General features: G+C 39.4%; 1 protein-coding gene across 6 annotated transcripts in view; it reads left to right on the plus strand.

The window, feature by feature from the left end:
* Positions 1–12,171, plus strand: part of LOC136437866 (uncharacterized) — a 58,313-nt gene extending 46,142 nt beyond the window's left edge. For all 6 annotated transcript variants that reach the window (XM_066432432.1, XM_066432437.1, XM_066432433.1 and 3 more), the window contains one exon: positions 9,156–12,171. In XM_066432432.1, coding sequence (XP_066288529.1) covers positions 9,156–9,360 — 205 coding nt within the window. In that variant the 3' untranslated portion in view covers positions 9,361–12,171. The remainder of the gene's footprint in view (positions 1–9,155) is intronic.
* Positions 12,172–16,579: the final 4,408 nt, after the last annotated feature.

Here is a 16,579-nt window from a genome sequence, read left to right on the forward strand (position 1 = left end):
CGATGCGTGACAGATCACCGAGGCAGGTCCCCAAGTGCGATGTTCAGAAATTCTGCTCCGGCAGTGCAGATGGATTAACTAAAGCAATTAAAATGCAATTTCTGGGGGCAACAAAGTTTTGTGGTGAGATTTTTGGGTCGTTCACCCGAGAGCTGTAACGTTTTTGTGGAGCAATTAGGACAAATTACCGGGCAACTTTTATGGCAAAGGATTTTGGATGACTCTTAGTAAACCTCCTGACTATTCATTAAAAACAACATCTATAAGAACAGCAGCTTTGCTCACATATGAAATTTTGGAAGCTTGATCTGCACATGATTGGAGTGTTTGTACCTTTCAAGGTTGGTTACTGATTGTGGAGCTTGTTGTTGATGTTGGTCTCTAAGATCATGAATTATAAATATCTGCCACTTTGATCTGTCAATGGTAATGAAAGCCATGAACTTTTCAAATCCGGTGGAAACTGTAACTACGTGTTCAAAATGGAGGTACACGATTGGAAAGGTTGTACATGTAGTCAACTGTAGCTCTCCTTTCTCACATTGAAAATAATGCTGATAAAGGGGTTCCTTACTGTATGTGTTAATGTTGACATCAGCTGTGAAAATGGGGCGACTGGGGCACGGATGACCTTGAAAGTCCTTGTCAGGGACAAGGTGACATATAGCCGGAGGAGGGGGGCGGTTAACATTCTCCCTACTGGCTAGTTCTGTAACCAATAGGAAATTAGATGCCAAACGGCTACATCAGTGTGCTAAAGGTTTGAAATTCAAATAGGCCTGTATTTCTGAGTGGTTTTGTGATCTGTGGCTGTTTCAGTTTGTAACTCGACACTTCATAGCACAGTTTGTACCCCTATGGCACGATGTCTCATAGTCTCATTTTGACGGGCTTAGTTGCCTGGATGTTCCTTACTCTTTCTTTTCATCTCTCCCAACCCTCCGTAGCTCTTTTGAAGGTCTTCTAGGTCACATCACACATCCTTACAGAGTTGATGAAATAGATACAGACTCTCTAATGTAAATTACTGTGTGCATTCTCATACACCAGGATTCCCCCAGACACCTAGATCTGGCAATGCTGGCAGCAAACTTGAAAATCAGATCATCACAATTCTTTTGTTGGCAAGGCACACACAAAATTATCAGCAATCGCAACTACAGCGCAGTCTAGACAAGAGAAGGACATGCTAGTAGGGAATAGTCTTGTCTCTCGTATCGGGAAACTAATGGAGTCTGGATCTGATTTCTCCATAATTAATGCGGAGACATCAAGATTAGAATAATCCTTCACGGCCATTGTGCTTGATAAGCTAACGGCAAATAAGCGATGCATTTCCAGATATGTGCAGCAAATTTCATTTACATTGACAGCCTCAGAGATCACCTTGTGTTACTTCATTTCCTGCATCACCATATTTTGCCTTTCAAAGTGTTTTAGCACATGCATGAAGCTTAGGCCAAACCAATGGATTTCCTTGGTTCTTGGACGTTTTCAGGGAAAATTTAGATAGCGGTCAGGATGAGGACTGGGAAGAAAATATGCATCTTGCTACATGTTTAATCACTCCCGGAAGCAGTGTGTGCCAAGGTACAGCCCTAAAACTCTGTTTTCAAGGTATTATCTCAATCTGGAAATATCTTTGAGAACCAACAAATGAACTGCGTGCAACCTTAACACCTCAGTTGTTTCATGTTGTGAATTGTACTGACTCCATTATCCTTTGGTTTACATGTCAAAAAATCCCACACATTTTTTAAGCATAGATATTCAAATTGAAATCAAACTCAAGCTTTCCTACTAAGAATTCAACCCTTTATTTAGTAGAGAGTTGGAGTGACAGTATTTGGTGAGACCAGCAGAATTAGCTTTGCAATCATGAGTGTGATTATCACATTTAATAAGATGACGAAAAAGCCTGCAGTAATTTGATAGCAATGAAAAGCAACAGAAGACAAAGGATCTTGCCTCTTTTAATTTTTTCTGAGAAAATGTATTCATATTTAGCCATTAAAGAAGACCAACTGGGCTAGTTAACACAAAACCTGGACTGGCCGTTTCAGTTTCCGAAAGCACAGGTGTTCTTGGCCCCCCGGAAATGATCCTAATATACTGACCAGCCCAGAAGGGGGGGTCAGAGCACCATTAGATTCCATTACAATCCTCGACCTCCCTGCCCTTCATCTAGAAGTAGTCCTATGGGAGTCAAAGGAACCTGCACCATGCTGGAGTCAAATTACCGCGCTGGTCATGGCAGGGGGCCAAATTGAACTCCATATTCATCAGCCATGATCAAGCTTTCTGTAATTAATTTTTCTGTACAAAAGGCTGCTCAATAGAGCGCCGCAGCATTGGAAGAGTCAAGGTATGTGCCACGGACTGTCAATAAGGGATGGGGGCAGGGCAAGGGGTTGTCCAAAGTCTCTTGGTCCAGTGCCCTCCGGAAAGGAGTTAAAAAATGGAATCTCAGTTTGTAACCTTAGAGCAGACTAGATGTTGTCATCCCCTTTTTCATACTTGCTACGATTTTTTGTGTCGATAGAATTCCATCAGTCCAGGTGATAAAATACACACGTACCAGTCCTGCATAGTAAAATCCAGTTAACTGGTGCAAGGGAGCAGCTCTGTTGATTTGATTCCCGCTGATACGGTAGGCATTTCTTATTCAGAAGGGAATTTAACAACGCTCCGTATCTCACATGCAATCTGCTGGAGTGTGGTGACGGTTTAATCTGTGGGTTTCCCACAAGGCGGCAAGGTTGTTCAACAAGGTGTGTCGTAATCTGGACCCCAGGCCTTGCTGCCATGGCCCAAAGAGTGGGGGCTACGATACCTTAAGTACAGCTGAAGAAACTGAAGACTGCTGTCCATGGTACTGAGTTTGTAGCTGTACTGAAGCTGAACAATCTACATGTTAGATTCAACATTAACATATACTTGAACCTGTCCTGAACCCCTAAGGCATATTTAGTCATGTTGTGAACCCATAGGCCTGAAAGAGTTTAGGCCACAGCACCTACAGCTGTGGATGGACCCTTGAAAGCAGGAGTCCTTGGTACTGAAATGACTGTAGCTGTGCTGTATCTACATTGGTATACCATCAATCTGTATCTGTATCTAGATAGCCGGTACAACCGCCATTAGGCGTAACACACCAGCTTTGCAGGCACGCGGCACGGCAGCAGCTGGTTATATCACACCGAACGGTCTGTTACACCTAGTTTTTGCATAAACACAGCTTCAGTGTTCTGAATCTCCAAGGCATAGATAGTCATAGTCTGGACCTCCAGGTCCAAAGGATTCAGGGCCGCAGCAGCTTAGGTACAGCTGGCAATTTTGGGTTTGATGAATGCAAGTAAAAGAGATGAATGGTTCCATCACACTGGGTCAATAATAATGGCCCAGAGCTGCAGGCGATCGGCTGTACAATAGGTGATCAATATAAGCTGGCACCATCCCTATGGACTGGCCAATGTTTTTCTTCTCAGTGCCTGCATTATGTCTCCTTTCAAAGGTTTATGAAGATTAGGCTTCTGCCTTTGATATCTTTGCTGCAGAATGAATCTCTGGACAGAACATAGATATTTTGACATTTTGTATCACATCTGTCCCTCCATTTTCAATGATATGGCAAATATCAATGATCTAATTAAGATAGCAACTGTAAAATACAGTCCAAAACATGTTACAAAACATCTCTACTTTGTCCAGATGAATTCTCTATTGGTAAATTCAAAGTTTTGATATGGTCCAGATGTGACCTAGAACACTTCCATGTGAAATGTGATGCTACAAGTCTTCTGGATTGATCAATACCAGGTCATTCATGTCTGCAAGATTTATGTGAAAGATCATTCTACTGACATCAATATGTCATGATTGAAATCATAACAGCCAAGTTGCGCATTAAGATGCACAGAATATTAAGATTCGTTTCGTCACTAAACTTTCATTGAAACAACGTATTTGCATTATTTTGTATCAAATTTGTAGTTGTATAATTTGTAGAGACAACAAAGAAACAACTGATGATAGCCTAAGATATGTAAACCAAATATTTCTTACAAGTATCTACATTTACAAACATGTGTTTGTGTGCGCGCACATGCGTATGTGTGTTTGTGTGTTATGGATACAGTTCATTATTTTGCTGAGTAGAACTGTATGACTGTGTTCCAAGAGGCGCACACCAGCACAATCAATACAGCTTTGTGGCAGGTATAAATGACTTCCAAGAAGATGGACCCTGGAAAGCAGCAGTCCATGGTACTGAAATGATTGTAGCTGTGCTGCAGCTAAGGCTGAGCCATCTATTTTTCAGCTTTCTGTCAGTTTGTGGGGCCAGGTAGGGTTACATAGACTGCCAGGACACAAAGAGCAGAATATTTACCAGGGTAATAGCCTCAATGTTCCATGTTCTGAACTCCAAAGCCTATTACAGAAGTGATAAAAATGGCAGATGTTAAAGAGGAAGCTCCACAATTTTACGATGTTACAATCATACAGTTGCTGTGTTTTCTTTAAGAATATCTATTATAGCAGGTCATGACAAAATTTGTAATATTTCTGATGTTGCGACTTAATATCATACCATGCCATGACCGGAATATTTATGATGTTAGAACTAATATCAGAGCGGGCCAAGACCGAATTTATCTGTGTTTGCTGCACTGCAGAGGCCTTCAGCAATATCAGAATGGCGTTTACGACTCTTAATGGCCCATGTGTCATGCTGTGGAAGCCAGATTTAGCCTTGGAGACCATTATTTCAGCTGAACCTGTTTGCCTCTGGCGGCATCAGATACGTGGATTGTATCACAGGTCCTGTTTGGTGACCAGCAGGAATTACATGCTGTGTGAGATGGAAAAGCAATAACCATAAAATCTACTAACTCTCAAGGAAGTATGAACAAGTACAAACAGCATCTTAAACAGTCAAGCCTAGCAGGTATTTTTTTGAAAATAAAGGAAGGAGAGAAAAAAGGAAGAAAACGGGTGCTAGTGAGTAAAAGGTAGGGAGGTAAAAGGTATAACTTGTCCCTTACTTAGGGCTTACTTACCCGCACATCACCATATTGACTTATGGCCTTTTTTAATGATAAAGTTTTACAATTGCAGCGTCATTCTCTCATGGGTATCACGAGTGCAAACAAAGAATACAAAGCAGGTGAAATGACGAACACTCGTTAATGAATTAGTAAAGGAGACAGTACTAATAGACTCGTCCTACACAAAATCTGCTGTTAATTGCGCCCCATAATTTGCTATACATGTGCTAGTAGAATGCTCAAATAAACCCATAGCCTAACTGTTGTCTCATAAAACATACAACAGCCTGTGATGGACCCTAATTCTCCCATGGTTTACGGTGCTAATGCAGAAGGCCTCTCAGGGGACCAAACCCCCTGTTATAGTCAGAATGGCTGCCCCCAAACCTGCTGAGGGCCCCTGGTTGAACTATGACCTGGTGGCCCACATACTGCTGTATGACTGACACCTACATCAATCTCGTTTGCAACCCTGCCACCTCTTGGTAGTTGCTGCGTTTAGAGGCAACTTCTTGTGATATGAATATAAGGATTCTGTATTTGTGTATCATCAAAAGTGCCTCACCGAGTGTGTTATAAATTTCAACAGCTAAGAAATAAAAGGAAAATGGTGCAATACTAATTGAACATAGATGCATTTTACTGGGTAGAGTATTAGAGAGTCCCATATGAAAAGAGAACCAAACTTTAAAAGATATTCTTATGTTAAAACCATTGATGCTCTGTGATGAATGACTTGAGTGTTGTTAGGATTTCAGTGGAAAGCACATTAGTTTTATCAATGGAAACTTATCATAATGATGATATGCTTCATGGGTTATAACAAGAATGTTTTAAAGTCAGTTAACCTTTTTTCTGGGACACCCTTTGTATACACTATGTATACATCATGCATCATAACTGTGAATTATTTCCAGTGCTGGCTTAATGCGGCATAACCTTAAATCCCTTGAGAGCCCAACAATTCGTTGGGTTTTCAAGTCGGTCATGAAATGCTCCGTAATTGTAGATTTAGCCCCAGAACTGTTTCGATATTGCTGGGACCTTCTGCACTTGAAGTGGGTCACATTATTTGTCCGATCCCTCGCAAATCATGCAATCTATCATTCAGGTATAATTGGCAAAATGGCTTGGATTTGTAGAACCTTTTGCCTTTAACATGCAAAACAAATGTTTTTCCCCCCGCTATCCTTTTACTTTTAAGTACTATCACAAACAAGACCTCCTTTTCTCAGAGCCAGCAATTTTACTGCTTCCTCAGTTTAGTTTGCCCTCTCCCTAATATGTCAATTGTGATGCACAGATTCCTCACAATTGCTCTTCCTGTACATCTACATAGATTGTCTCAAGTAATGTCCTCTCATGTAATGTCTATGGCATTGATGCCTGTAGTGATGCGTGTATCAAGCGATGATTTATAACTTGAGTTTAGATTTATTATTACAGACTTGAGTGTGGTGGATGGTGATGAGATAGTGGCTATAAATTTTCCAACATGGCTGCGGCTAGGTCAACAGCAACTAAGTATATTACTGTGGACGACTTTGATCATGCTAAAGGAAATGAATGCGCATTGGCCATTGATTGGCCCACATTAATTTAGTTATACATTGCAATGTCTGCAGTTACACCTGGAAAAAAGTAAGATAAAATGAGTGAAAGTTAACAATATGTCAAATACATTATTGTGTAAATCTTCTGTACAATAAAATCAATAATGTTTGGGAACAGCAAGTCCTGAAGAAAATGCTCCAGGTGCCAATGTTGTCAAATATGATACGAGCTGATTGTTTTTTCATCCATCATTTCACCTTTTGAATATCTGGTAATACAAGAAACATTCATGTCTCAAAGCAAAATGTGACACAAGCATATACTAACAAATTTTGCATTCATGATATCTGGAATTGTTTTACTAAAATGTTTAGGAGTATAGTCATATGAGTTCCCTTTGATTTGAAACATCAGTATGCAGTCTTAGTAAAAGGTCTGAAGGATTTTATTGGAAAGCTAAGTCTAAAACAGTCTTATAGATGATCTTTAATGCATAGACCTGAGCTAAGGTAAGCCACATAGTCAGTATTTATTGTTGCCTATGGCTATAGCATAAAAGTAGGCCATTGTGCCTTAAAGCAGTGGATATCAGACATCTGTATGAAATATACATGTGGTACTGCCAAACTCAGGTGATGATGATGATGACATTGTTTAGAGGCCTCTGTAATATTAACTAGTGATGAGCACAAGGACAAAATAGCTTCAACCACTTTAATTATGTCTTTTCCTTGCTTTTTGGATTTTCCTTCTGAATATTGAATTTGCACATTATGAGTTTGGTTATTCAGTATTAGATATGCTAAAGGGCCAGACCTACCACGTTCGTGGTATATCTTCATGCTGTTTTAAAATTGTCTGCATCATGCATGGTCTTGGCATTCTCCTTGGCTACTGCTGCAGGTCAGCAGCAGAAGCTGTTGGTCACAGTTGCCGTCCTAGTGGATAGTCTCCCCTACAGAAACTGGCAGCTCTGTTTGTTCCCTTTCCACTTGCGGAGACATGACTTTGTATTAATTCTGCCCAGGCTTCTGGCTCTCACTTGTCAGGGCCAATTCAACATGTTCTCCTTCTATATGCCAACGATGGCTTGACATTTGTTGTAATAGGGTGACATTTGCAAGGGGTTGAGCATTACAGGCTGGGCGGAGCCTGTCAGGCAATTATGATATAAACGGTCCGTGTGACATTCTCGTGACAGATGCAGGCAAGAGGGAAAACGTCTTGACTTGAAACAGTCCTTCTTTGGGACCTCACAGTTTACATGAGATATAAACTGTAGCCGATGAAGCCCAGGACAAGCTTTCTTGTAATCGTCTTTTCATTTTTTTTCCCGCTTATGAATGACTGTTCAAGTGATGTGGAATGTTTCAGTGAGGACCAGGCCTTCTTTTGCAATTATTTTGTGTCAAAATGTTGGATAATGTAATTGAAAAAGTCATACTTTTTCCATTCTATTGTAGAGAACTCTTTACAGAATGCTAAATGTTGTTTCCTTCTTTATCTGCCCCATACTTTTCTTTGTATTCTGACATTTTTTGCTATATGATAGATTTTATTTTGCTATTGTCATATTTGACAAATCTAGAATAATCTTCTAATGAAACGGCCTTTAGTTTTCGATTTTCCGGATTCACATATAATTATGTACCTTTTCTAATGCTATCAAATGCTGAATATTTCAATTAAGTCTATAGCCCATTTCTGCCTCCAGACCTGTGCTGTTGGATTGATCTGCAGCAATGGGCATGCAAACCAGATGGCCTGGAGGGCAAGGGTGTAACCTCCGGAGGTTGGTTGGGCCAGAGCTCTTAGGATAATTGGCATTTCACTGGTCTTATTCATGGAGGAAAGGGTACGGCTGTGCACTTGCCCTTGACCCCACCTGGCTTCTTTCCGTCTCAGTCAGCTAATGTAGCTTAGCCTCGTTATGGCCAGAGTCTTCACATGCAGCGTGTCACTTAAGACAAATTGTATTTAAGTAGGTTGCTGTAGATTCGGAAAGAAATTAGGACTTTGGAAAATATGATAAACTTTCAAGTTAAATTCCTCTTTTTCTAAATAAAATAGTCAATCCGATGGTCATCAGTGAATATTGTGAATCATGACAGTTAGATGAAGGAGTGACTTTGTGCTGTCTATATCAGAGCCCATTAAATGTGACTCGGGGATACAGACATCCAGGCACCCTTGACCCACCCATGAATATGTAGATTATGGGAGTTACTTATGGTAGGGACTTAACATTTGTAAATAGATTCAATGGTTGACATCAGGGCCCATTAAATGCAAACCATCTGAGACAAGGGGGTACAGACTTCCAATCGCCTTTGACCCATCTATGAATATGTAGATTAGGGGAGTTACTTATGGTAGGGACTTAACATCTGTAAATAGATTCTATGGTTGACATCAGGGCCCATTAAATGCAAACCTTCTGAGACAAGGGGGTACAGACTTCCAGGCGCCTTTACATCTGGGAAAAGATTCTATGGTTGTGTACAAGAAAACTCTGACATCCTGTGTAATGCTGTTTTGGTTTCTTCCTGTTAGGGTGGAGGCCTACAGGGATTACAAGCGCAGCACCAGCCCTCTGGTTCCTCTGCCTCCGTACTTCTACGGACGGCTCCCCGACGCAGTCAAGTGTTTTGTCTGCTGCGAGTTCCCGCTATACAACACCATGGACGAGGCTGACGAGGATGAACTCGAAGTCAAAGTCGACGAGGTCAATGGAAAGGCCCGGGCAAACAGTGCATGATGGGATAATGACGAATTATGATAGGAAAAGTAGACCTGAACAAGGCACAGAAATAGCAAAGAAACTTACAACTGGTTTACATTAAGATAAAGAGACCTTAAGTATTTTAATTTCGTTGTTACCCAAGCATGTATTATACAGCTATATGCAAGTTGCTACGGGTTCAATTAGAGGATAGTAAAAATGGTAGAGTTGTGTAATCATGGTGAAGGATAACATACAAGTTAAGAGAGGAAAAATAGCATCTGAATCTGTCATCTTATTTTGCGTAAACAAAGATAATAGTAGTCATGACTGGAACTTTTTGCTTGTTTCCAAAATACATTGAAAGTACTGTATATTCTAGCTGCTGAATTAAACGGTTATGAAATGACGTTGTGCATTATGATGTTGAGGGAACATATTGAAATAGTTTGTAAATACTATCTAAGGAAATAACCCTTGGAACATTTTTATTTGTTTTCTAATCTATGGTGAAGAGCTCGGGAGCACATTGTGGAAAATTAGATAGCATGTCCACAACTACATGTACATGTAGACGTTTATTTCAGAATCTGTCAACCATCTACAAAAATGGCATTTAGTGACAGATTTAAGTAGAACAGTATCATTCAAAAGTATTGAAAAAATCATATCATAATCATGAACTATGCAGGAAATTTTTTTCACTTTCAAAGTGATCATTTGAGAATGTACAAGTCGGACAGTGTTACTGTGTACTGAACATTGGCTTCTAGGAAGCTTTTTCTTTGGGTGAGGGGGCATTTTGTCATTTACTTTTCCTAACAGATCCCCCTACTGAAGCTAACTTTTGGGATAACCTCCTTTGAAGACTAGAAGTAAGTGTAGATGTGTAGTAACATCATTCACAGAAGGCACACTCATTTCTCCACAATCATGTATGAAAGTCAGTATGAATTATTTCAGTTTCCTACATCTGATATCTAGACGTAACATTACAATGTCAACTTGAGTTGATAGACTAAGTCTGTCTTTTAAAGTCTTATTTGTATTGAATATTCAGTGCAATTTGGTACTTTTTGTTGCATTTTTTCTTCTTCTAATGCTATCCAACATTAAGTATACACGGAATGCAAAGGCTAATACAGTATTGGATTTTTTATTTAGTTTGGATTACTTGTTGGTACTTTATTTTGTAATCATTTGGTCTTACTAATGCTGTATTATATCATTGTATATACTATTTTATGGGGAATGTACATAATACTTGAACAGTATGGACTTTGTCACAACTGGGTGCTTCTGTGTGCCTCTGTGTCTTAGACTAGGTAGATAAGAAAAGGTTCATGAATGTAGTTAGTACATATACATATAGTTAAGGATATACTGTGATCATTGCACACTTGTGAACCCACCACTCCCTTGTTGAACTAGGGTTTTACAAAAAAATTCACCCTTTTGAATGCTATGCTTGTGGGTCTTTGAGATGTACACCCTTGTGATCAGAGCACCCTTGTGAATTGTGCACCCATGGCAACGATACACCCATGTCAACCCATGGTTGTTGTAAGCTTAAACTATTGTGAGCCAGCATGTGGGTTAGTTAACCCATGGGTCTTGTAAGCAGTACTCCCTTGTCAACCATGACATCCAGATCCAGTGTTCTGTCAACGATACACCCATATGCATGGGTCTGCAAATTCTGTGCCCTTAAAGACCCAGCATCATATAAATCTATATGTCTGTGGATAACCCTGGACAGTGTTGGAATCTCAGTCTTTTTGTACAATATTACTAGCAACCGATTTTTGTCAAAAGAGTGTGCAATCCTGGAAAGTCTTATAGAAGAGTACTAGACTAATCTTTGAATACAGGGTTATTCACCCTATCTGTCAGCTTTGCTCCAAAGTTTCATCATAATAGTGAATCGGTATCATTGTCCAGGAGCTTGTCTTGCAAGTGGGATAGATGATTACCGTCCTGCAATGGGTATTTCAATACCAGATAAATAAAGTGTAATAGTAATACAAGGTCTTCCAATCCCAAAAAGCACCACAAATATGAATGTTTTGTCTTGCAAACCATATTTTCCATGTTAAAACCAATGTGTCCTTTGTTGCAGACCATAGAATGCAAATAATGTGGAATAATTTCCTGTCTGAATCAGATGTCATAATTCCTTTTCGTTTATTGAATACTACTGATATGCTACATACAGATATTTCAGAGGTTGCCCTCTGTTATGTGACATTAGTATAAAACACAGTTTGTTACCAGAGAATATTGTAGTATATTGCTACATGGCACTTGCTGTATAGAGCAAAGAACACGTGTACTAAAAGAGAGAAACTTGATAACAAATGATGTGTAGCCTGGGTTTCTCTATTGAACATCTACATATATGACAATACGTAATGAGATTAAAATGATTTTAAAGATGGCTTTACGGAATAATTACATTTTTCCAACCATCAGATGTATTGATCTGGCAGCACTTTGTCATTGACAGCTGTGTCAATCATCACTCATTTTGTAATGAAAACATATGTGACAAAGAACCATGACTCGCTGTGTATGCTTCATATCTGTAATCCAATAGGCTGCTCTGAAGAAAGCTTCGAAGGTACAATGTATGCCTTGGCACAACAAGTCATCAACACTGTCAGTTACATTCAGAACACCTCGTATGATGTTTACAAAGTTCCCAAGCTAGACTTCGTACCTGCCCCTTTGTATAACTAGAGATAGCTTTGAAATTACTGAATCCCCTCCGATTATGTATACATACATACATACATACATCAAATGTGCATGAGAACAAAAATGCAATAAAGCTTCCAAAAAGTCGTATATCAACTTGAGTGGCATCTTTGATTGTGTCAACTGTCATTTCCTGTTCTGTAGATTGTACAATATCAACATTTGTCACATTGAATTTGAAAGGTCTGTAGGTATTTGGAAAATCAAATGAATTTAAGCCTCATGAATCAACCTGAATATTCAGAATAAACATAAGGCCATGATGATTCGATTATATAGATGACATCCTCTGGGAACCCCAAGAGTGATGCGATCAGGTGAAAGAAATAAAAGTTTGGACAAAAAAAGTTGCCTTCATCATGGAATCTAAGTGGTCAGGAAGGTTGAATAAATGACTTAACACAGAGTATGGTACACCAAAACTAAAGATTCGTTATTTTTGTTCTTTCACATCTGCTTTGACTTTGGAATTGACTTTGGTATTCAACAACAATAGTAACAGTTTTCTGATATTTTTTGCAATTACGACATTCTATTTGCTCTTTTGGTAGCTATCTACACTGTACTACATTTACAATATGGTTGAAAAATGTTTTTGGAAACGGATGTCGTCCATATAGTCAAATCAACATGGCCTAAGGACAGTTCGGGAGGTACATGTAGATGGCTTTTCTTAATCTCCATTATCTTACTTGATCTAAAGTAACACCAAATATATGATATAGAACCTTTTTAGTGAAATAAGTCAAAAATCTAGAGACTATTATATCAAAAATATTTTGGAAGGGAGTTTCTTTTTCACGAGAGGATGAGTGTTCATGGTCCATTTAACCTTCTCACTGATAGAGTAATGTAGTGGTTATGAGTTTACATAGCATAAAAGGGTTAATAGATTCGGGGGTGTTAATTAATATGGTAGGGGAGGGGGTTAAATATGTTCATGATTACCCCTCCCTCCCCACGAGATTTCAGATGGAATAGGCGTGTTGGTGTTAATACTATCATAGTGTCCTGGGAGGCAGATTTTAACCAAGTGGTGGAAGAGATTGGCATCTTAGCCTGCATAAGCCACGTTTGTGGGGTATGTGGACCTTGTAAGGGCACACTACTATAGTCGATTTTGTTGATAACATCCTCTGGAGGGTTGTTATCTTATGCAAAATACCCAAAATATACATCGTATTCATTGACATCCTATAGAATTGTCAGGTAATATAGATAAGGCCGCAGCAGTTGAATTTTATAGATGACATCCTCTGCAAGATTCAAACAACCCTGTGTGTTGCGAAGAGCCCGTCATAGTGGCAAATATTTGATTCAGCCCTTGAAAATGATTTGTCCTATGACTAGTATATTACTATACATAGGCAGGCATATAAAACATGTAATATTACTGGAGAAATATGAAAAAAATCTTTGCAAATGAGATTGTGCCATTACGTTGAAGTAGGTGCTTTCATTTGTATTCTAACAAGGCTGTGAGCATTTTTTGTGTTATCAAAATATCTCCAAAACCCAGCTTAACAACAAGACAATCCTTAGATTATTCCAGTTACTTCTTATTGACACGTCCTAGTGTCTACTCTCCACTTGACTTCTTTTAGCGACTGAAAAAATCATAGAAATCGTCCCGCTTCGGCTGGTAAAAGTATATTAACCTATTTTGCCAATTTCCGTTGTTTTTGTAGCCACTAGAGAAGCCTGATGGAGACTACCCGATGTCGCCCTCCCCAAACCAAGTCCCTCCGACTGCCCATATGTATTCCAGCGGCAGCGGTTCCCCCATGTCGTAATGGCCCGGGGAGCGCGCCCGGGAGCAGGTGCAAACTCGCGTCTTTTATGCATGATACGGCAGTTTTCCTCGTCACTCATTTCACAACCAGCGATCACGTGGATTGATGGCTAATTTGGAGCTCAATGTTGCAGGCTCTTACCGACCATTTTCCTGCGCTGCGGCATGTTAGGAACCATAACTCCTGCGGCTAGGTTCCGTGAAGGAGACCGTAAACTAAAGATATCTCATTTCATTGCAACAGATGCGCTTCATTGATCACCGCTATACGCTCCCCTCTTAGTCTTATTCTCAGTTATGTCAGAGCGACAAAACATGAAATGAAATATGTTATTGAAGCTCATTCCTCATCAATAAAACCATAAAAGATTTAACACTTTTTTTATAGAGTTAAAGATTCCCATGCAACATTAGTGAATATTAGAAATGATACAATCGTAATGCACGCATGAAATCCATTTTCAAAAGGACAGAATTCAGTCGTAGTAAAATTCAGCAATGTGTGATGACACCAGCAGGTTTAAAACATTTACACGTCATCAGCATTTATTAATTTGTAAATCATCAAATGTCTGTTTTTTTAAAGTATAGCTACGATGTTTACCCCTGTGTACTAAACTTCATACTAAACATCATGTTACTGGTTGCCTTGACTGCGTTCAACCATTTTTTGTTCAGGTAGCTATAGCATATGAGACATCTGCTGAATCTTTGATAACTTGCGAAGCAAACAAAACCTAATGATGATTACAATGATATGTATGCATGGGTCAAAGATAGATGCAAATCAAACCCTTTCTATGTTGTTAAAATGGTATCAGAAGCTCGCTGTTGTTTTCCTTTGTCCATGTATAACGCCATAAGATAGTTTAGACCCCCCAGAGGGTTTGCTCTAATGACGGTACAATCAGCAAGCCAAACACGACGGAAGCCGATGAAAGGGGACAGATCGATGAAGGGAAATCTAGTTGACACCGGTTGTGATTCCTGCATGCATAAGAACTACGTCTCCGTGTACCATCGTTCCCGTGCAGTCAGCGGACTGTATCTCAAACGCTGGCTGACGTGCTGTAAACACATCTTGTAATATGAAATTGATAATTTCATTGACAAATTCATGCCCGAGGGCTAATTGCAAGGGAACAAACAGATGCACTAACGTATGAAAATATATAACAATGTTCAGACTATTGTGCTATACAGTATATGATGTTACTACATACATAACTGAGGGGTTTGACTTCTTCTTTTAGGAAAGTAAGTGGCTAATGAATAGTCCCACGATTCCAATTATTTGTGGGTTTTGTGATTTTGATAATATAAAACCTGTGAATAGATATAACCACATTATGATGAATACGCAAGATAACAGTTACTCACTCGAGCAACTGGGTAGATTTTGGAAAAAGTCAGACGTGTCAGGTAGCATCCACTACCTTTCGTTAGTCACTTTTGTCAGTATCTTATTACCTTGGTGTATGACCTTCAACGACATATGATGATAAATGTGTCTCTTTTTAAAATTCATCGTGAAGTCTGCAGATCACCTGAACAGGAATCTCTGTCCCCGACGTATATGGTTGTTATAATACCATCTGCGTGTTGCTGTTTGCATTCCTGTAGTTGTTTAATGAGCGCAAAATATGTTTTATACATGTACATGGCTGACAAAATGGGTTATTCAAAAGATCAACAGTCTTCTTGCCATCAACTGGCAGTATGGGACAGACCAAAAAATGAACACGTCATTACAGTATGTCTACTAGCCATAGTGCTTGAATAGGAACCTGGAGTGGATATGTGTTCTCATCTTCCGAACACTCAATATCTCCAGTGATCTGACACGACGTTGGGACATCGTCCTCTTAAAACTTGCAATATCGTCCACACTGAGTCACCTCTTTGCAATATATGTTGACCTATAACACAACCGGTCCAAGGTTGCGAAACTGATAGGAAATTGCATTTTCGTGACGACTTTGAACCATCAAGAAGATCGCTTGGCACAGTTTGTGGAGATTGTTCTTCTTCAACGCATGAAAAGTGTGATTACTTTGGAACCTAACACTGGGCATGAGAGCTGTAGGCAAATACATGTGCATTGTCGTCCCGCGAAGACTTTGACCCTAAACTCAACCGTTTATCAAACGTCACTACGACCCGTCAACCGTGAAAACAGCCTCTGACAATTATGAAGTCATGTAGTTTGCCCAAACTTTAAATCCGTGACAGTAATGTACAAGCAGGCTAGCAACGTGTTATGACATGCCAGGTATCTAGACCAGAATTACGTTGCTGCATTTTCCCATCATACATTAAACTATCGACGTGAGGTTGAAGGTGTATCCCAATCTAGCAAACAGATGTTTAGAAAACAATGTTCAGAGTTAGCATAACCTTGAAGCAAAACTAGACAGAACACAGTCTTTATACATGTGTTAACATCAACCGACTGCATGTAATCTAGGCCACCTGAAAATAACATTTTAAAATCCTGATTGAAATTTCAGTGTGCGATACATTAGGCGAGAAAAGTAAATATTCTGTTAAATATTTTTTTGTACAGCAGTCAATAATTACTCATCATGACTATTTTTAATAGGTTTGTAGTATGAAAAAAACAACTTTATTTTCAATCTAGCCAACTAAGCACCCACATATGTTGAAGTGTGGAAGGACAGCGCTATGAAATATACATTTTGGAAG

The sequence above is a fragment of the Branchiostoma lanceolatum genome, chromosome 7 (genome assembly GCF_035083965.1).
Source record: "Branchiostoma lanceolatum isolate klBraLanc5 chromosome 7, klBraLanc5.hap2, whole genome shotgun sequence".
In the NCBI taxonomy this organism is placed as follows: Eukaryota; Metazoa; Chordata; class Leptocardii; order Amphioxiformes; family Branchiostomatidae; genus Branchiostoma; species Branchiostoma lanceolatum.